Genomic DNA, 22,391 nt, shown 5'->3' on the forward strand with positions numbered 1-22,391 from the left:
TTATGTCCAGACTCAGAATTAAATTTTTTTCTTCTTTTATCCTCATCTAAATATGTACTATAAACCCTAAGCAATGTTCTGAACTATTATGTTCCAAACTGGACCCCACACTGCAATGATTCTGATGCAAAAAGTGTACCATAGTAGGACTTTAAAAAGCTGAGGCAATTTAGCCTGGAGGAAGGAAGACTTTTCAGGGAAGACAATAGTTATAATCAGCTACCTGGTGTCAGAATTAAAATCCTTAACTAAAAATTGCGATGATTCAGATTTAGACTTGACAGAAACAACTTTTCCAAAAATGCTATGCGATTCCCAGGCAGTACTGATTTCTCTGTGACTTTCAACATGATGATCATACAACTTAAAAAAAATCATATTCTCTTTCTGGCTTTGAGATACTGGTAAATACTGTGCTGCATAGTATCATATCTGATTGATATCCTTGGTAGTGGTTGCCACACTGTAGTGACAGATTCTGGAAATAGCTACAACACACACTTGGAATTTCACAGTCACATAATCAACCATTTTACTAAATACAAGCATATTTTCATTCACATACAGCTAAAGAAAACATTTTTTTCACATTTCATTACAGTTTACAACAAAGTGAGGAAAAGTATACAGTACATTTTATTCTGGAATATGAGACTATTCCAACATGCAGTTGTGGTCTTTGTTACAAGTTAATCTTTTCTTTACCTATGTAGTAAAATAGCTTCTAAAGCTTTATCCTTAGTATTATATTAACACCTGATTTTTTCACACTTATTTTCTAAAACCCACTTATTGCAGTGACAACAGCACTGAAGTATACTAAAATGATTGTTAAAGTTTCTAGAACTTGTTTAAGCAATTAAGCTCAGCCACCTTTGCTGGATCTATGCTGAGTATTTTTAAACCTGCCTAAAAATGCAAGGAATGGGAAAAGTATACATATAATGTATTTTAGTCAAGAAAACTGTAGAGAAGTTTTGTTTCTATCTTTTGTTTTGAACTGACAGAATCCAGTCAACTCTCATTTATCCACTGGATAATCTTGCTTTCAGAATCGTTTAAACATAATTAAATATAACAGATGATAAACTTTGTGTTAACCCAATTTACTGTTTTTTATTTGTCTTCTACAATCACAAAACTGGCAACTCAATTACTCCACCCAAGCCTGGTCATGTTAAAGGAATGTCAAGATCATGATTGCTTCACTTGTAGTTGTTCTGCAGGTTGGTCCAAGGTGGTTTGTTTCCATAATTTTCATTATTTGGCTTCTTTATTCTGGCTGAAGTAAATTCCCAAACTTTCAAATTCAATCACATTCACACTGAAGTTTAATATTATATCTTAAAGCAATTTACCATTCTCAGGCTTTCCTATCACAATGAATATGAGAAATCTGACTCTAATCAGAATTTTTTTCTGATTATGAAAAGTATGGCTTTTGCCTAGCTGAACTGGCTACTATCCAAAAAAATGATAATAATAATTTAAAGTGTCACCTCTCTTAAAGATGATAATGAAACCTCAAGCCAACCATTCCAATTTTCTGATGCAGTTATCTGTCTGTTCACCTGAGAATTAAGAACTGACTTTCTAGGGTAGACAGGAACCTCGTATAGGAATATGGCAAACAGGTGGCCAAGGTCATTGTGAGGTGAGTATTTTATCCCCATCCCACCTCCCACTGCTATATTTGGTTCCTTTCAATAATATGACCACTGTGTTTCAGTGATAAGAACACTTCTAGCATACACAGTTCTAATGTGTTTTCAGTTGTGCAATTATTCACTTGTTTAAACCCTCTTATCAGTAATACCTGAATGGGCTTTACCTTTGATTCATCCCTAGGTTCCCTCAGGATTATAGCTGAGTTGCAATCAATAAAGAAACATATCCTAACATGTAGAGAACATTTATTTACAGTCATATCTCTTCCAAAGTGAACAAATTAATAACAGTTCATTCATCTGACAGCAGGACAATGCAGTGAAACAAGAACTAGGAGTCGAGAGAACTTCACCTTGGCCAAGTGAATCTCCTGCCTCTTAGTTTACTTTCATAACATGAGTAAGAAAATCTCACAGGCCTATTATGATGATCAAATAAGTAATTCTAGTTACTGTACTGTGTTTATAAGGGTTATAGCGCCTCCTGTTGAGCAGGTACTCAGTACAGGACTGATGAGCGAGTGTTTGCCTCTTTTTTCAGAGGCAATCCCTGTATTGTTTCCATGACTCAAAGAGACAGGCACATTGTTTACTTCTGCCAATGCAGAAGAAACCCCAGGCATGGTCAGAGGGAAAAGAGGGCATGATGTTTGGGTTAGTGTTTCTTCTACTTACAGGATATTTTGCATGGGACAGTTTCTTTCATACAGCTGGTTATTTTATCACAAGGGCGTACATTTTTCCCAATGTGATAATAGCAGTGTGTAAATAGCCTCCCTTTTCATATTCACACCAATTTTACTAGAACATTAGATCTTGAAAGGGTCTTAGTAAATAGCTGGTCCACACCCCTCATTTTACAGATGAGCTCTTTAGAAGCCAATTTGTACCTTTTAACCAAACCCAGCATACACACTTGGTATAGGATAATCTCACTGATAAAGATGATCTCAGTTCTTTTTAAAAATTTTTGCTAATTGTTCCCAACGATATACTTTTCCCCTATTACATCATGTCTTTGTGTTCATGACCTATGAATAAGCTAAAATACCAAGAAATAGTTGTCTTGTCTGTGGATGTATTTTTCTGGGGCCTGGATACCCAAACCTCAGGCTCTTGACATGTGGTCCACAAAGGGCACACAGAGCAGCCACTGCCCAGCACGGGCCATAAAACAGTGCCTGGCCCATGCCAGTAATTTAGTCCCTCAGTCACAGCACCCAGGCTCCCCATCCACCTGCTCATAAGCTGTCGGAGTGCCCCTTGGGAAGGAGGCTCACTTGGTATCCAAAATGAAGGTTGAGTTCTCTTCAGTCACAGAAGGATTCTATTCATTTCCATCACTTTTAAGTTCAGATGGGAGAGCGTGTTTTGGAAATAAAAAGGCCTGACTAGCACAAACATCTCCTCTCTGATTTGACAACCTCTTCTGAAGAGTGAACCACATTTGGTACAAATCCACTCTTCACCCCTTCCCAGCCCTCCTGGATTGTAATATCCCCCCTTTTAACCAGCTCATATATGTCTTTCGTCAGGTCTGTGAAGGCTTTCTCCACATTAATGGCATCTCGGGCTGACGTTTCAATGTACTTCATGCCGTACGCAGCAGCCAGTTTCTCTGCCTCATGGCGAGTCACTTGCCTCTGTGTATCCAGGTCACACTTGTGACCCACCAGAACAAATACAATTTGGTAGGGCTGAACGTGTACTTTGGTCTCTTCTAACCACTCATGGACATTCTGGAAGGACCTGCGGTTGGTAATGTCAAATAAGAGAAGACCACCTACTGAGTTCCTGTAGTAGGCTCGAGTGATGGATCTAAAACAAAAGAAAGAAGTAAAGAATAAAAGCCATACCCCAAATCCTATATTTTAATGAACTCAATGTATTCTAGTGTTTCTGGTTACTGACACAGTTCTTTAGTAAAAATGATTTTCTTTCTTTTTCTTTTTTTTTTAAATCCTCACTCAAGGATACCAGAATCGAACCGGCAACTCTTCGGTGTGCAGGCCGACGCTCTAACTGCTGAGCCAAATCAGCCATGGCAAAAATGATTTTCTTCTTAACAACAAAATAAAAATGCCATTCCATAATAATAATGATGATATGTTAATTTTCAATTGTGCAAAATTTTGAGATGGCATCTTTTAGAAATGAATGCTCATGGACTTAGAGGCATTTTCCCTCAATTCAGGTAGAGCCACAGCTAACTGTCCCACCCCCACATCTGAATAACTAAATGAGACTTTCTGTTCTGCAAAATAGGATACCCAAGTCACAGGTTACCATGAGGTAAAATAAAATAATGGATGTCAAAGTTATTCTGTGACCTGGGCAGCTCATTATAAATTCTAGTAGTTGAAACAATTAAAAGATGAATTTATGATAGTTGATGGAAAAATGCTTAAATATATAGGTATATTGTAATACACTCCATTTTTTCCCATTTATCATTACCATTTTGTCTTTCTATTATTCTATTATTATTTTAATCTAACAGGGGTCCTCAGTCTCTTCTGTGATGAGGAACACAATTTTGTGTTTATTTTCCAGGTCATTGGGAATAGGAAAAAGAGAGATGGTCTTGAGCAAAATGCCTATCAGCCATGTTTTCTGACACCCTTCAGAGAGGCTGAATAAAGAGCCACCAATTGGGAAAAACTGCCTCAATTGCCAACGCTTCCCTTTAAAATGACATGATTTATTTAAAGCATTGTATTTAGAATATTACTAAAACTTATTATACATTTGCTGTGTTTCGTAAACAGAAAAAAACTCATATTTTTAACTTCTTGATTTGAGGAGCTTCATTATCAATATAAATTATAGTACTTTGCTTAGAGCATTTCAGAACTTATTGGAGGGTATAGAATTATTTGCTTCTACAACCACTTGCTTTAAACTATTGTGCTTTTTGATCTATGTCTATTTTTAAATTTTCTGTCTTCCTGGATGGAGAAGGTAAAAATGAGGGGCTCAATAGCTTAAGGCTTAGGGCAAATGGCCCAATGGTAACAGAACATTGTCCAGAGGATTCAAGTCCAAATTAGATGATGGTAAGAGCAAACCTTACAAATGAATTCAAGTCTCTAGAACCAGGCAAATCAGCCCTAAGGAATGAAAACAGTTCTAATTCCCTTATGTTTGAAGATTAATGGATACATAATCAAAGATTTTGATTTGTGAATAGCTTGGTTCAAGACATCAATAAGTAAGCTGTAGATCCCTTTCAAAACTCTAAAATACATTATTACGTTAGTATTTAGAAAGTAACAAAGCCCTATCTAAGCATAACATAAGGTTGCATAAAAATTAAAATCTTCTGTACATCAAAAATTTTTTTTGAACAAAGTTCAAAGGCAAATAACAAACTGGGAATATATTTTACAATATACATGACAGAAAAGGATAAATATTCCTAATCTAAAAAGAACTTTTACAAATCAATATCACCCAATATAATAAGCAGTGGATGTGAAAAGGTTATTCATACAGATATTACAATAAATATAAAAAGACATCTTTCTTCACTTATAATATGAGAAATGCATTTACAAGTTCAAAGTGAACCTGTTCAAGGACATGCCAGTGTTGTTTGTGGAAGTGGGGAATTGGAGACAACTTAAGTTTGTAGTTATCTCTTCTCCCTATCCCCTCTTCAACTGCCTAACCAGTATCTTCTATGCTTAATTAATGTTCAATAGATAAATGAATAAATGATCATAAACAAGGGCTATTGAGTCCTTTTGATCTAGTTCTTGATGCTCTATGTCACTTTAGTTCAAATTGCTCTCTCAAAGTTTTCTGTGTACATTACTCTCTGTCACTTCTGTCTTTATACATGCTGTTTCCTCTCCCTGGGCTTTTTTCTGTCTATTCATTAGGCCTAATTTTCTCCAGGTAGCCTTCCCTCCCTCTGTATATATTATACATATAATTACAAGTGGTACATACTACAGAGGAAAAACAAAGAGTTTTAAGAGAAAATTAAACCTGTTCATTGATTAGTCATTGTGTGCTAAGAGTTATAGTAGGGAGTGGGCATACAAATATAAACAGGATTATCTGTTGTGTAATTGCTGTTTATCTGTCCTCACCCCCCACTATGCTAGTACATAAGTTCTAAGAGGGAAAGGCCTATATCTGTTTTGTTTACATGGCATCCCCTTATCTAAGTTTCCTCAGAAACAAGCCTGACATCTGGCAAAGAGTGGATGATCACTGGATATGTGCTGGTTGCAATCATCAATATCTGACTATTTCATATATATGTATATATAATACATATATGTATATGTATATATCTGTATCTATCTATCATCTATCTATCTATCTATCATCTATCTGTCTATCTATCTATCTATCTATCATCTAACATAATACAAATACATCTGCACCTATGTCTATCTCTATATCATCTGTATATATCTGTCTATATATGTTGGGGTGACCTGGGAACATTTTTAAAAGTATGTAACATAGGGACTGAGATTGATGAATTACAGTGATAAATTCCAACTGGTTTATTAGCCACCGAAGGGCAGGTTGGTGGAGTTGTGCAAGCAATACCTATTATTGACCGGCCTTCCTGCTCGGGAGATTCTTCCCCTGCAGGGAACTCCCAGTTAGCTGATGGTGGGCTTAAGTGGAAACCCCAGGCCTTCTGTAGGGTCCCTATGGGCAGGCGCGACCAGGACCAGGAAATCCTCTTTCCCCAGGGGTTGTGCAAACTCGGAAGACCCTCCCATGCTCGCGGGCCCCGGCTGCGCTCCCACCTGAACCTCTCTTGACCCGCGGTATCCCAGATCTGGAGCTTGATGCGTTTTCCTGGCTCGATCTCCACCAGACGGGAGAAAAAATCCACCCCCACGGTGGGGTCCGAAACCTGGGCAAAGCGGCCCTCAGTGAAACGGCGGATCAGACAGGACTTGCCCACCGTGGAATCCCCTATGACAATGAGCCGGAACTGGTACAGCCAGATGGCCTCCATGTCCTGGGCTCGGCAGGTCTCCTTATCCCTGGCCCTGGGCGGCGAGAGGGGCGTCCCGCCGAGGCCTCGGAGAGGGTGGCTCCGTCGGGATCTAGATCCGCTGCAAGCACATAGCTTGGTGGGGAGCCCGAGGCGAGGTAGGCCCAGGCGCGGGGAGAGCGGAGGGATGGATGCTGCGATCGCAGAGGTGATGAAATGGCAGCAGCATCAGCACCACGCACTCTGACTCATCACTGACAACCAGGTTACTGTAATCCCCCGCGTAGACGCGACGCCTGGAGCTGCCGCACTGTCTGTAAAAGGAGCGCACACAGAAACGACCGAAAACCGTTGGTTCCCTTGTCTATTTTCTCCACCCATCCCCTCCTCTTAATTAAAAATGTTATTTGTCAAATTGCAAAAGAAATGCCTTTTAATAAAACTAAGAAACAATACAAAATGTACGTATAAATGAAAGTCCATAATTATCTGTTCCCCTCCCTCACCAAGATATTAACAATTTGGCATATATTCTTACACGTGGATTTCCTTGGAAATATATATGTATATATAAATACATGTGTACATATACACCTATAATAAAACATATATGTATACATATATACATTTACTGCCTTTTTATTTATTAATTTTATTTTTGTTACAGATGTTTCTCCTTTTTTACCCCATTGACACCCTCCTCCCCATCCCCCTACCCCGCCCCGTCCCCAGATTTGTTGTCCATGTCCATTGGTTATGCATACATGTATATAAGTTCTGTGGTTTATCTCTTCCCACCCCCACCCCCTCTTCTGAGGGTTGTCAGACTGTACCCTACTTCCATGTTTCTGGGTCTACCCTATTCCTCAGACTGTTATGTTCATTATATTCCATATATAAGTGAAATCATGTGGTATTTGTCTTTTTCTGCTTGGCTTGTTTCACTTAGGATAATACTTTTTAGGTCCCTCCATATCGTCTCAAAGGATAAGAGATCTTTCTTTTTTACAGCTGCATAGTAATCCATTGTTTATATGTACCACTGCTTTTTTATCCATTCGTCTATTGATGGACACTTGGGCTGTTTCCAGATCTTAGCTATTGTAAATAGTGCTGCTATGAACATGGGGGTACATATATTCTTCCTGATTGGTGTTTTAGGCTTCTTAGGGTATATTCCTAGGAGTGGGATCACTGGGTCAAATGGAAGTCAATTTTTAATTTTTTGAGGTAACACCATATTGTCTTCCATAGTGGCTGCACCAGTCTGCATTCCCACCAGCAATGTACTAGAGTCCCCTTTGATTCTACAAAAATTGAATAAAATTGGACCTGACACTTGCTTTTTTAATATATATTTTAATTGATTTTTTTTTTGAGAGAAAAGAAGGTAGAAAGAAATAGAAACATCCATGTGAGAGAGAAGCAGAGATTGGCTGCATCCTGCACGCCCCCTATTGGGGATGGAGCCTATAGCCTGGGCATGTGCCACCACCAGGAATGGAACCAAGACCTCTCAGTCCTTGGGAGGACACTCAATCCATTGAGCCACATAGGCTGGGCCACACTTGCTTTTCGCAATTAACTAAGAATCATAGACATCTCTCCATTTCCAACTAATCTTCCTTCTGCCATGACAATGATGCAATAAACATTCTCAAGTATAGTCACACATATATTATTTCCATGAGTTAGAGTCTTACAAGATGGCTTAGGAAGTCAAAGAATATGAGTATTTTAAATGTAGTGGATATAGGCATTACATGCAATTTGCAAAAATATTTACCGATTTAAATTCCAGTCAACAATTTGTGAAAAGACCATTTCTTTGCATTGTTTCAAGCATTGTATACTATATTCTCTCGTAATTCTAGCCAGTCCTATATAGTGAAGTAAAAAGGTATTTTTGCTTTATTTTATGACTACTAATGAAGTCAACATCATGTCTTCTGCATTGACCATTTGTATTTCCTCTTCTGGGGATTGCCTCTTCAAATTTTTTGTATTTTTTCTATGTGGTCTTCTATCATTGTTTTACTCATTTTCTTAAAAAAATATTAATATATATAATTTACATGACATATAATTCACTCAAAGCATAAATTCAATAATTTTCAGTATAGTCATAGAGTTGTGCAACAATCGCCACAAATTTAAAATATTTTAATTACCTCAAAAAGAAATTGGTGCCTTTTAGCCAACATTCCTGTGTTCCCTTTCTCTTCTAGGCAACCACTAATCTACTTTCTGTCTCTGTACATTTCCCTATTCTGGATGTTTGATAAAATTGGAATCATACAATGTGTGGACTTTTGTATCTGGCTTCTTTCACTTATTGTAATGTTTTTAAGGTTCGCCCATGTTGTAGCATGAATCAGTACTTTATTCCTTTTCATGGCGGAGTAATATTCCATTGTATGAATAAAGAACATTTTATTTATCCAGTCATCAGGATTCTGGATATTTGTGTTGGCCTAACCTTAGGCTATTCTGAGTAATGCTGTTATGAATATTTATGTACAAGTTTTTGTTTGAAAACATGCTTTGAAATATTTTGGGTTTAAACCTAGGAGTGGAATTCCTTGGTTCTATGGTAACTCTAGGTTGAATCCTTTGAGTAAATGTCAGATTGCTTTTGATAGTGGCTGTACCATTTACATTCCTACCAGCAATGTATGAGGGTTTCAGTTTCTCCATATCTTCTCCAATACTTTTTTATGACATAAATCAAAACAATAATTTTAATACTTCTATGTACACCTAGAGGTAAGTTTAAAATTATTACAATCTGCCTATATTTGTTATTTAATACATTTAAAATAATTTGACATTTTGGACTTTTGATTTTTTGAAAATGTATTTCTTTATTTTTGTTACAGATGTTTCTCCGTTTTCCCTATTGATACCCTCCTTGCCACTCCCATCCCCTCCTTCACAGTATTGTTGTTTATGTCCATTGGTTACATATATATGCATGTGAGTTATTTGGTTTATCTCTTCCCACCCCTCCATCCCCCTCTTCCTCTGAGGTTTGTCAGTCTGTTCCCTACTTCCATGTCTCTGGATCTATTTTGATCATCAACTTATTTTGTTCATTATATTCCACAAATAAGTGAGATCATGTGACATTTGTCATTCTCTGATTAGCTTATTTTGCTTAGCATAATGCTCTCCAGGTCCCTCAATGTAGTTTCAGAAGGTAAGGGATTTTTCTTCCTTACAACTGCACAGTATTCCATTGTGTAAATGTACCACAGCTTTTTATCCACTCACCTACTGATGGACACTTGGGCTGTTTCCAGATCTTAGCAATTGTAAATAGTGCTGCTATGAACATGGGGATGCACATATTCTTTCTGATTGGTGTTTCAGGCTTCTTAGGGTATATTCCTGGAAGTAGGATCACTGGGTCAAATGACAGTTCAATTTTTAATTTTTTGAGGAAACTCCATATTGTTTTCCACAGTGGCTGTATCAGTCTGTATTCAACACTTTATTTTCTGATTTTTTGAATCTAGAAATCCTAGTGGATGTGAAGTGGTATGTCATTGTGGTTTTGATCAACTAAACCACAATGACATTCCCTGATGACTAAGGACAATGTGAATATTTTCACATTCTTATTGGCCATTTATGTCTTTCTTGGAAAAATGTAGACTCAAATTGTTTGCCCATTTTAACTGTATTATTTGTCTTTTTATTATAGAGCTGTAACAGTTCTTTATATATTTTAGGTATATATCCTTTTCAGATATATGATTTGTAAATATTTTCTCCCATTCTGTGTTTTTTTTTTTTTTTTGCACTGTCTTTGGAAGCATGAAGTTTTAAATTTTGATTAAGTACACATTATCCTTTTTTTTTTTTTTTCCTTGTGCTTCTGGTGTCAAGTCTAAGAATACTTTGCCAAATCCAAGATCATGAAGATATATGCCTATGCTTTCTTCTATGATTTTTTAAATTTTAGTTTATACATTTAGGTTTATGATTTATTTTTTAAATTAAATTTATTGAGGGTGACAGTGGTTAATAAAATTATATAGGTTTCAAGTGCACAGTTCTATGATATATCATCTGTGTATTGCATTGTGTGCCTACCACCCAAAGTCAAATCTTCTGTCACCATATATTTGATCCCCTTTCACCTTACCCCTCTACCTCCCTTCCCTCTGGTAACCACCATAATGTTGTCTGTGTCTATAAATTATTGTTTGTTTGTTTGTTTTTCTTGTTAGTTCATTCCTTGCTTTTATATCCCACATATTGAAATCATATGGTTCTTGATTTTTCTGACTTGTTTCACTTAGCATGATATTCTCAAGATCCATCCATGTTGTCTCAAATGACAGTATTTCATCTTTCTTATGGCTAAGTAGTATTCCATTGTATATGTGTACCACATCTTTTTTTTCCAATCATCCATTGAAGGACAGTCTGGTTTTTCCATGTCTTGGTCACTATGAATAATGCTGCAATAAACATATGGGTACATATATCTTTGTTACTTGTTATATATGCTGTGAGGTAGGGTTACAACTTTATTCTTTGTGGATATCTAGTTGTCAAAGCAGCACTTGTTGGAGAGATTATTCTTTTCTCATGGAATGATTTTGGCACACTTGTTGAAAATCAATTGATCATAGACTATGGGTTTATACCTGGCTCTCAATTATAATTTTATTGGTCTATCTGTGTAGTCTTATATCAGTACCACATTGCCTTGATTGTTGTAGCTTTGTTATACATTTTGAAATTAAGAAATGTGAGTCGTCCTGTTGTGTTCTTTTCCAAGATTATTTTGGACATTTGGGACTCCTTTCAATTTCATACAAATTTAAAAATCAACTTGTCAATTTTTGTAAATAGGCAGTCGGGCTATAGATTGGGATTTTGTTGAATCTGTAGATCAATGTGGGGACTATTGCCATCTTGACAAAATGAAGTCTTCCAATCCTTGAACATAGGAAATCTTCCATGTATTTAGGTCTTTTAAATTTTCTTTCAATAATTTTTTGTAGTTTTTAATTTATAAGTTTTCACTCCTTTGGTAAAGTTATTCTTATTTTATTCTTTTTGATGCTATTGTGAATAGAATTGTTTTCTTTTTAATATTAAAGCATTTAATTAGTTTTGGAATGTTTTCTTAATTTATTTTTGGATTGATCACTGCAAGTGTGTAAAATACAACTAATTTTTATATTAATTTTTTCCAACTTGCTAAACTCATTTATTAGTCCAAATAGTTGTTTAGTGTATTCTTAATGATTTGCTCAAATGTTTTTTTCTGCATCTATTGAGATGATCATATGATTTTTGTCTTTTATTTCCTTTTTTGTTTTGTTTTTTAATTTATATTTTTATTAATTTATTTTTGTTACAGATGTTTATTCTTTTTTCCCCATTGACACCCTCCTCCCCATCCCCCCCCCCATCCCCAGCTTTGTTGTCCATGTCCATCGGTTATGCATACTTGCATATGAGTTCTGTGGTTTATCTCTTCCCTCTTCCTCACAACCCCTCTTCTGAGGGTTGTCAGTCTGTACCCTACTTCCACATCTTTGGGTCTACCCTATCCTCAGACTGTTATGTTCATTACATTCCAAAAATAAGTGAGATCATGTGACATACTTCTTTCTCTGCTTGGCTTGTTTCACATAGAATAATACTCTCTAGGTGCCTCCATGTTGTCTCAAAGGATAAGAGATCTTTCTTCCTTACAACTGCATAGTACTCTATTGTGTATATCTACCACAACATTTTTATCCATTCGTCTACTGATGGACATTTGGGCTGTTTCCAGATCTTAGCTATTGTAAATAGTGCTGCTAAAAACATGGGGGTACATATATTCTTTCTGATTGATGTTTCAAGCTTCTTAGGGTATATTCCTAGAAGTGGGATCACTGGCTCAAATGGCAGTTCAATTTTTAATTTTTTGAGGTAACAACATATTGTTTTCCAGCCTAGTGCCTGCAACAGTCTGCATTCGCACCAGCAGTGTACTCCAGTCCCCTTTTCTGCACACTCTCGCCAACACTTGTTTGATGATTTGTTGATGGTGGCCATTCTGACAGGTGTGAGGTGATACCTAATTGTTGTTTTAATTTGCATCTCTTTGATGATTAGTGATGTTGAGCATTTCCTCATATGTCTCTCAGCCATTTGTATGTCCCGTTTGGAGAGGTGTCTATTTAGGTCCTCTGCACATTTTTTAATTGGGTTCTTTGTCTTCCTTTGGTTGAGTTGTATGAGCACTCATTATATATTGGAAATTAACCTCTTATCTGATATATCGTTGGCAATTATGCTCTCCCATAGAGCGGGTTGCCTTTCCATTTTGATGATTGTATCTTTTGCTGTGCAGAAGCTTTTGAGTTTGATGGAGTCCCATGTGTTCATTTTCCCCTTTGTTTTTGTTGCCTTAGGTGATGTATCAGAGAAATTTCTGCTGCATATGATGTCTGAAATTTTGTGCCTACATTTTCTCCTAGGATTTTTATGGATTCATGAGTCACATTGAAGTCTTTTATCCATTTTGAGTTTATTCTTGTGTATGGTGTAAGTTGATGGTCTAGCTTCATTTTTCTGCATGTAGCTGTCCAATTTTCCCAACACCATTTATTAAAGAGGCTGTCTTTACTGCACTGTATGCTCTTGCCACCTTTGTCAAATATTAATTGAGCATATTGCCTTGGGTGGTCCATTTCTGGGTTCTCTGTTCTGTTCCACTGGTCTATATCCCTGTTCTTGTGCCAGTGCCAGGCTGTTTTGCTTACAGTGGCTTTGTAATATAACCTGAAATCTGGTAATGTGATCTCTCCAACTTTGTTCTTCCTTTTCAAAATTGCTGTGGCTATTCGAGGTCTTTTTTGGTTTCATATGAACTTTTGAAGTACTTGTTCTAGTTCTGTGAAGTATGTCATTCGTATTTTGATGGGGATTGCAGTGAATCTATAGATTGCTTTGGGTAGTATGGACATTTTAATGATGTTAATTCTTCCAATCCATGAACAAAGTATGTGCTTCCACTTTTTTATATCTTCCTCTATTTCTTTTTTTAATGACCTGTATTTTTCTACTAATAGGTTCTTTATTTCTTTGGTTAAGTTTATTTCTAGGTATCTTATTTTTTTGCCACGATGGGAAATGGGATCATTTTTTTGTTTGTTTGTTTCTCTTTCTGCGAGTTCATCGTTGGTGTATAAGAATGCTGTCGAGTTCTTGATGTTAATTTTGTATTGTGCTACTTTGCCAAATTCATTTATTAAGTCTAGTAAATTTTTGATGGAGTCTTTGAGGTTTTCTATGTATAGTATCATGTCATCGGCGAATAATGACAGTTTCACTTCCTCCTTTTCAATTTGGGTCCATTTTATTTTATTTTTCCTGTCTGATTGCTGTGGCTAAGACTTCCAGCACTATGTTAAATAAGATTGGTGAAAGTGGGCATCTTTATCTTGTTTCTGTTCTTAAGGAAAATGCTTTTAGTTTCTGCCCATTGAGTATGACGTTGGCTGTAGGTCTTTCATATATGGCCTTTATTATGTCGAGATATGATCCCTCTATTCCCAGATTGCTGAGTGTTTTTATCAGAAATGGGTGATGGATTTTGTCAAATGGTTTTTCAGCGTCTATTGATATGATCATATGATTTTTATCTTTCAGTTTGTTTATGTGGTGTATCACGTTTATTGATTTGCGAATATTGTACCAGCCTTGCCTCTCTGGGATGAATCCCACTTTGTCATTGTGAATAATTTGTTTGATATATTGATGGATTCTATTTGCTAGTGTTTTGTTTAGGATTTGGCATCTATGTTCATCAGAGATATTGGTCTGTAGTTTTCTTTCTTTGTAGTGTCTTTTTCTGGTTTTGGAATTAGAATTATGCTGGCCTTATAAAACAAGTTTGGAAGTCTTATTTCTTCTTGAATTTTAAAAAATAGTTTGAGGAGAATGAGTATTAGTTCTTCTTTGAATGTTCGGCAAAATTCCCCTATGAAGCCGTCCAGGCCTGGGCTTTTGTTTGCTGGGAGAGTCTTGATTATATCTTCAATTTCTTTTGTTGTTATCGGTCTGTTCAAGTTTTCTATCTCCTCCCGGTTCAACTTTGGGAGACTATGTTTCTAGAAATTGGTCCATTTCACTTAGATTGTGGAATTGGTGCCGTATAATTGTTCATAATATCTGTTAGCAATCCTTTGTATTTCTGTAGTGTCAATTAATATTTCTCCTGTTTCATTTCTGATTTTGTGTATTTGGGTTCTCTCTCTTTTTTTCTTGGTGAATCTAGCTAAGAGTCTATCAATCTTGTTTATCATTTCAAAGGAACAGCTCTTTGTTTCATTGATCTTTGGATTGTTTTTTTTGGTCTCCATGTCATTTATTTCTGCTCTGATCTTTACTATTTCTGTCCTTCTACTTGCTCTGGGGTTGTCTTTCTGTTTGCTTTCTAGTTCTTTAAGTTGTGAAGTTAGATAGTCTATTAGAAATTTTTCTTGTTTCTTGAGGTAGGCCTGTACTGCTATGAACTTCCCTGTCAGAACTGCTTTTGCTGCATTCCATCGGTTTTGCATTGTTGTGTGTTCATTTTCATTGGTTTCCAGGCAGTTTTAATTTTTTCCTTGATCTCCATGGTAACCCATTCATTGTTCAATACATGCTATTTAGCCTCCATGTTTTCAAATGCCTTTGCTTGGTCTTGTTGCAATTGATTTCTAGTTGCATGCCATTGTGATCGGAGAAGATGCTTCATATGACTTCAATCTTCTTGAACTTGTAGAGACTTAGCTTTTACCTACCATGTGGTTTATGTTTGAGAATGTCCCACGTGCACTTGAGAAGAATGTGAATTCTGTAGTTTTGGGGTGTAATTCTCCGTAGATATTTATTAAATCCATTTGATCTAGCGCTTCATTTAGAGTCTGTGTTTCCTTGTGAATTTTTTTTTTCTACATGATCTATCCAGTGATGGCAGCTTGGTGTTGATGTCCCCTGCTATGACAGTATTGCTGTCGATTTCTCCTTTGAAGTCCTCCAGAAGATTTTTAATATATGTTGGTGCTCCTATATTGGGTGCATATATGTTTACCAAGGTTATATCTTACTGTTGGATATATGCTTTCAATATTATGTAGTGGCCTTCTTTGTCTCTAATTATGGTCTTGATTTTTTTTTTCTTTCTATTTATTTATTTATTTTTTATTTATTTTTTTCTTACAGATATTTTACCTTTTTACCGCATTGGTACCCCCCACCCCACCCCACCTCCACCCTGTCCCCGGTTTAGTTGTCCATGTCCATTGGTCATGCATACATGCATATAAGTTCTGTGGTTTATCTCTTCCCACCCCCACCCCCCCATCCCCTCTTCTGAGGGATGTCAGTCTGTGCCCTACTTCCATGTGTCTGGGTCTACTGTATTCCTCACACTGTTATGTTCATTATATTCCGTATATAAGTGAGATCATGTGGTATTTGTCTTTTTCTGCTTGGCTTCTTTCACTTAGAATAATACTTTCCAGGTCCCTCCATGTCGTCTCAAAGGATAAGAGATCTTTCTTTCTTACCGCTGCATAGTACTCCATTGTGTATATGTATCACAGCTTTTTTATCCATTCATCTACTGGGGGACACTTGGGCTGTTTCCAGATCTTAGCTATTGTAAATAGTGCTGCTATGAACATGGGGGTACATATATTCTTCCTGATTGGTGTTTCAGGCTTCTTGGGGTATATTACCAGCAGTGGGATCACTGGGTCAAATGGAAGTTCAATTTTTAATTTTTTGAGGTAGCACCATATTGTTTTCCATAGTGGCTGCACCAGTCTGCATTCCCACCAGCAGTGTATTAGAGTCCCCTTTTCTCCACACCCTTGCCAACACTTGTTGTTTGATGATTTGTTGATGGCGGCCATTCTGACAGGTGTGAGGTGATACCTCATTGTGGTTTTAATTTGCATCTCTCTGACGATTAGTGATGTTGAGCATTTCTTCATATGTCTTTTGGCCATTTGTGTGTCCTGTTTGGAGAGGTGTCTATTCAGCTCCTCTGCCCATTTTTTAATTGGGTTTTTTGTCTTCCTTTTGTGGAGTTGTATGAGCACTCTATATATGTTAGAAATTAACCCCTTATCTGATACATCACTGGCAATGATGTTCTCCCATACAGTGGGTTGCCTTTCTATTTTGATGATTGTTTCTTTTGCTGTGCAGAAGCTTTTTAGTTTGATGTAGTTCCATGTGTTCATTTTCTCCTTTATTTCTGTTGCCTTAGGTGATGTATCAGTGAAAATTCTGCTCTGTATGATGTCCGAAAGTTTATTGCTTACATTTTCTTCTAGAATTTTTATGGATTCACGGGTCACATTTAAGTCTTTTATCCATTTCGAGTTTATTTTTGTGTATGGTGTAAGTTGATGGTCTAGTTTCATTTTTTTGCATGTAGCTGTCCAATTTTCCCAACACCATTTATTAAAGAGGCTGTCTTTACTCCACTGTATGCTCTTGCCCCCTTTGTCAAATATTAATTGAGCGTATTGCCTTGGGTCCATTTCTGGGTTTTCAGTTCTGTTCCACTGGTCTATATGCCTGTTCTTGTGCCAGTACCAGGCTGTTTTGGTTACAGTCGCTTTGCAGTATAACCTGATATCTGGTATTGTGATCCCACCTACTTTGTTCTTTTTTTTCAAGATTGCTGTGGCTATTCGGGGTCTTTTTTGGTTCCATATGAACTTTTGAAGTATTTGTTCTAGTTCTATGAAATATGTTGTTGGTATTTTGATGGGGATTGCAGTGAATCTATAGATTGCTTTGGGTAGTATGGACATTTTAATGATGTTAATTCTTCCAATCCATGAACAGGGTATGTGCTTCCACTTTTTTATATCTTCCTCTATTTCTTTTTTCAATGACCAGTAGTTTTCTGCAAATAGGTCCTTTACTTCTTTGGTTAAGTTTATTCCTAGGTATCGTAATTTTTTTGGAGCGATGGTAAATGGGATTGTTTTTTCAGTTTCTCTTTCTGTGAGTTCATCATTGGTGTACAAGAATGCCATCGATTTCTTGACGTTAATTTTGTATCCTGCTACTTTGCCAAATTCATTTATTAAGTATAATAGATTTTTGATGGAGTCTTTAGGGTTTTCTATGTACAATATCATGTCATCTGCAAATAATGACAGTTTCACTTCCTCCTTTCCAATTTGGATCCCTTTTATTTTTTCCTCATGTCTGATTGCTGTGGCTAAGACTTCCAGTACAATTTTAAATAAGAGTGGCGAAAGTGGACATCCCTGTCTTGTTCCTGTTCTTAATGGAAATGTTTTTAGTTTCTGTCCATTGAGTATGATGTTGGCTGTAGGTCTTTCATATATGGCCTTTATTATGTCGAGATATGATCCCTCTATTCCTACATTGCTGAGCATTTTTATCAGAAATGGATGCTGGATTTTGTCGAATGCTTTTTCAGCATCTATTGATATGATCATGTGGTTTTTATTCTTCATTTTGTTTATGTGGTGTATCATGTTTATTGATTTACGAATGTTGTACCAGCCTTGTATCCCTGGAATGAATCCCACTTGGTCATGGTGAATAATTTTTTTGATGTATTTCTGGATTCGATTTGCTAATATTTTGTTCAGGATTTTGGCGTCTATGTTCATCAGGGATATTGGCCTGTAGTTTTCTTTCTTCGTAGTGTCTTTTTCTGGTTTTGGAATTAGAATTATGCTGGCCACATAGAATGTGTTTGGAAGTCTTCCTTCTTCTTGAATTTTTTGAAATAGTTTGAGGAGAATGGGTGTTAGTTCTTTTTTGAATGTTCGGTAAAACTCCCCCGTGAAGCCATCTGGGCCTGGGCTTTTGTTTGCTGGGAAAGTCTTGATTACCTCTTTGATTTCCTTAGTTGTTATTGGTCTGTTCAAGTTTTCTATCTCTTCCGGGAATAGTTTTGGGAGACTGTGTGTTTCTAGAAATTTGTCCATTTCGCTTAGATTGTCGAATGTGTTGCCATATAGTTGTTCGTAGTAGTTGTTAACGATCTTTTGTATTTCCATGGTGTTGGTTGTTACTTTCCTCTCTCATTTCTGATTTTGTGTATTTGGGTTCTCTCTCTTTGTTTCTTGGTGAGTCGAGCTAAGGGTCCATCAATCTTGTTTATCTTTTCGAAAAACCAGCTCTTTGTTTCACTGATCCTTTGAATTGTGTTTTGGCCTCTATGTCATTTATTTCTGCTCTGATCTTTACTATTTCCTTACTTCTACTTGCTCTGGGGTTTTCTTTTTGTTTGTTTTCTAATTCTTTAAGTTGTGAGGTTAGACAGTCAATTAGAAATTTTTCTTGTTTTTTTGAGGTAGGCCTGTAGTGCTATGAACTTCCCTCTCAGAACTGCTTTTGCTGCATCCCACAGATTTTGTGTTGTTGTGTGTTCATTTTCATTGGTTTCCAGGAAGTTTTTAATTTCTTCCTTGATCTCCTCGGTGACCCATTCATTGTTTAATAACATGCTATTTAGCCTCCATGTGTTCAAATGTCTTTGCATGTTCTTGTTGCAATTGATTTCTAGTTTCATGTCATTGTGATCTGAGAAGATGCTTGATATGATTTCAATCTTCTTGTACTTGTAGAGATTTAGTTTGTGTCCTATCATGTCGTCTATCTTTGAGAATGTCCCATGTGCACTTGAGAAGAATGTGTATTCTGTAGCCTTGGGGTGTAATTCTCTGTAGATATCTATTAAATACATTTGGTCTAGTGCTTCATTTAGAGTCTCTGTTTCCTTGCTAATTTTTTGCCTAGAGGATCTATACAGTGCTGTCAATGGGGTGTTGAAGTCCCCTGCTATGATTGTATTGCTGTCGATTTCTCCTTGGAAGTCCTCCAGAAGATTTTTAATATATTTTGGTGCTCCTATATTGGGTGCATATATGTTTATCAAGGTTATATCTTCCTGTTGGATAGATCCTTTCAATATTATGTAGTGGCCGTCTGTGTCTCTAGTTATGGTCTTCATTTTGAAATCTGTTTTATCCGATATGAGAATTGCCACCCCAGCTTTTTTTTGCTTTCCATTTGCTTGGAAAATTTTTTTCCATCCCTTCACTTTCAACCTATGTGAGTCTTTTGTTGAGAGGTGGGTCTCTTGTAAACAACATATAGATTAGTCATGCTTTCTTATCCAGTCAGCTACTCTGTGTCTCTTGATGGGAGCATTCAATCCGTTTATGTTTAAGGTGATTATTGATATGTACTTATTTATTGCCATTTTTGTTTAGTGTGGTTCTATTTTTCTTCCCATTTCTACTGCTAATTACAGCAGTCCTTTTAACATTTCTTGCAATGTTGGTTTGGTCCTAATGTATTCCCTTAGCCTTTTTTTGTCTGGGAAGCTCTTTATTTGATCTTCTATTTTGAATGATAGCCTTGCTGGGTAGAGTAGTCTTGGATTCAGATTCTTGTTTTTCATGACTTTGATTACTTCATGCCATTCTCTTCTGGCCTGTAGTGTTTCTTGTGAGAAGTCAGCTGAGAGCCTTATGGGGTTCCCTTTGTAGATAACCTGTTGCTTATCTCTTGCTGCTTTTAGGATTCTCTCTTTGTCTTTAATTTGTGGCATTTTAATTTTATGTGTGTTGGTGTGGGCCTGTTTGGTTTCTTCTTACTTCAGACTCTCTGTGCTTCTTGAACTTGAATGCCTTCTTCCTTCACCAACTTAGGGAAGTTTTCTCTCACTATTTTTTTGAATATATTCTCTATCCCTTGCTCATTTTCTTCTTTTTCGGGGACTCCTATGATGCGAATATTATTACGTTTCCAGTTGTCCCATAGTTCTCTTAAGCTGTCTTCCTGTTTTTTAATAGTTTTTTCCTTTTGTTTTTCTGATTGGTTGATTTTTTCTACCCTGTCTTCTAATTCACTGATCCGGTCCTCAGCTTCCCCTCCTCTGCTTTTTAAACCTTCCAATGTGTTTTTTATTTCTGATATGTCATTTTTTATCTCTTCTTGTTGGTGTTTAATTTCCAATTGGCTTATTTTCAGTGTTTCTATGTCCTTACTCATTCTGTTCAGCTTCCTCAAGATCATGGCTCTGAATTCTAGCTCTGTTAACATGCCTAATTGCTCCACGTTGATCTCATCTTCGGTGGAGGTGTCTTGCTCTTTCATTTGGCTTCTTTTTCTGTGTTTCACCATTTTGACTATCACTGTGGGCTTTGGAGCCTGTCAAGTTCTCCTTGGAGGTGTTGGTGTTCTGCTGTTTGTGGCTCCCTCTCCTGTGTTTACATGAGCGAGGGAGGACCCATGTTGAACACCACTGTCAAGTCTTACTTTCCTGGTTAAAGTTGGCAGCCCAGGAAAGGTACTGTTATCCTCTAGCTTTTTGCCTGGAGGCTAGCAGTCTAGGTTACTTGATGAGTTTTGGGTTGTCAGTTGATTGAAAGACTTCCTCTGGTGCTCAGCCAAGGGGCTTTCACAAGGGTGGGGTAGATGCTGGTTGTTAGTGAGCCTCAATTAGCACTTCAGTGGCCCACAGGGTGGGGTTGGATCTCTGAGGGAGGGGCTGCTGCCTCTCCTCAGAGCCCTCGGAAGGAGCAATGTGGCCACTATCCAGCATGGCTGCACTCAGCCAAAGCTCTGAGCACCCTCCAAACCCCGAGTGTCCCGACACAGTTCCAGTCCAGTCTGCCCTCCCTCTGCCGGAGCCCAAGGTGAGTGGCTGTGGCTGTTTCCGTCTCTGTCCCGGCTCTGCGCTGTGGCGCCGCCTGGGAGTGTAACCCACGGGCGCTGCTCCCAGCTAAGGCCGCTGCTGAGCTGCCGACCGTGGGCTCCCAGCCCCGTCTCGCACCTTCACAAGCCTACCGGGATGGAGTCAGTGTCCCTCGTTGTATGGTCCTCGCAAGCTGCTTTTCTGTTGGTTTTTCCTGTCCATTTGTCTGTGTTATAGTTGTAATTCCAGTTTGGTTCTGGGAGACGGTCTGTGTAGCTCCGTTCACTCCGCCGCCATTTTTCGTATCCTTGATTATTTCTTGATAGCTTGGCCCACTGCAGAAAGCAGTTGCTTGCCCTGACTGAGCAGAGGCAGTAGCAAAGTGAGGTAGTGGGGAAGAGAGCAATGAACCAATAAAGAGAAATAGTTTGTGTCACAGAGGAGATCCTTCAGCGGCTATCAGCAGGACTAGGAAGTAAGATGATCAGTGGTGGACCTGGAGGACTAAACCTGAGGACTGTAAACCTCAGTAGATGCCAGTGAGGATAACTATGCTCAAGCCCATCTTCCTAGTCCATGGTTTTGCAACTAAATCTGTTCCGGGATTGAGTCAGTGTCCCTCGTTGTATGGTCCTCGCCAGCTGCTTTTCTCTTGGTTCTTCCCGTCGCTTTGTCTGTGATATAGTTGTAATTCTAGTTTGGTTCTGGGAGACGGTCTGTGTAGCTCCGTTCACTCCGCCGCCATTTTTCGGTTCTGTATGGTCTTGATTTTGAAATCTATTTTATCAGATATGAGTATTGCTGTCCCAGATATTTTTTCTCTTCCCTTTGCTTGAAAGATATTTTTTCATCCCTTTACTTTTAACCTATGTGGGTCTTTTGTTGTGAGGTGTGTTTCTTGTGAACAACATATATGTGAGTCATGCTTTCTTATCGAGTCAGCTACTCTGTGTCTATGGGCGCATTCAAACCATTCACATTTAAGGAGATAATTTATATGTACTTATTTATTGCCATTTTTGTTTCGTGTGGTTCTATTTTTCTTCCT

General features: G+C 37.5%; 1 protein-coding gene across 1 annotated transcript; it reads right to left on the bottom strand.

Moving 5' to 3' along the window:
- Nucleotides 1–1,659: 1,659 nt before the first annotated feature.
- On the bottom strand, nucleotides 1,660–6,843 carry RAB39B (RAB39B, member RAS oncogene family). The gene is made up of 2 exons (XM_036271103.1): nucleotides 6,443–6,843; nucleotides 1,660–3,485 (listed from the first exon to the last, which is right to left on the bottom strand). The coding sequence occupies exons 1-2, from the start codon at nucleotides 6,655–6,657 to the stop codon at nucleotides 3,059–3,061; spliced, it is 642 nt and encodes a 213-aa protein (XP_036126996.1). The 5' UTR covers nucleotides 6,658–6,843; the 3' UTR covers nucleotides 1,660–3,058.
- Nucleotides 6,844–22,391: the final 15,548 nt, after the last annotated feature.

This window comes from Molossus molossus, unplaced genomic scaffold (genome assembly GCF_014108415.1).
Source record: "Molossus molossus isolate mMolMol1 unplaced genomic scaffold, mMolMol1.p scaffold_m16_p_2, whole genome shotgun sequence".
NCBI lineage: Eukaryota > Metazoa > Chordata > Mammalia > Chiroptera > Molossidae > Molossus > Molossus molossus.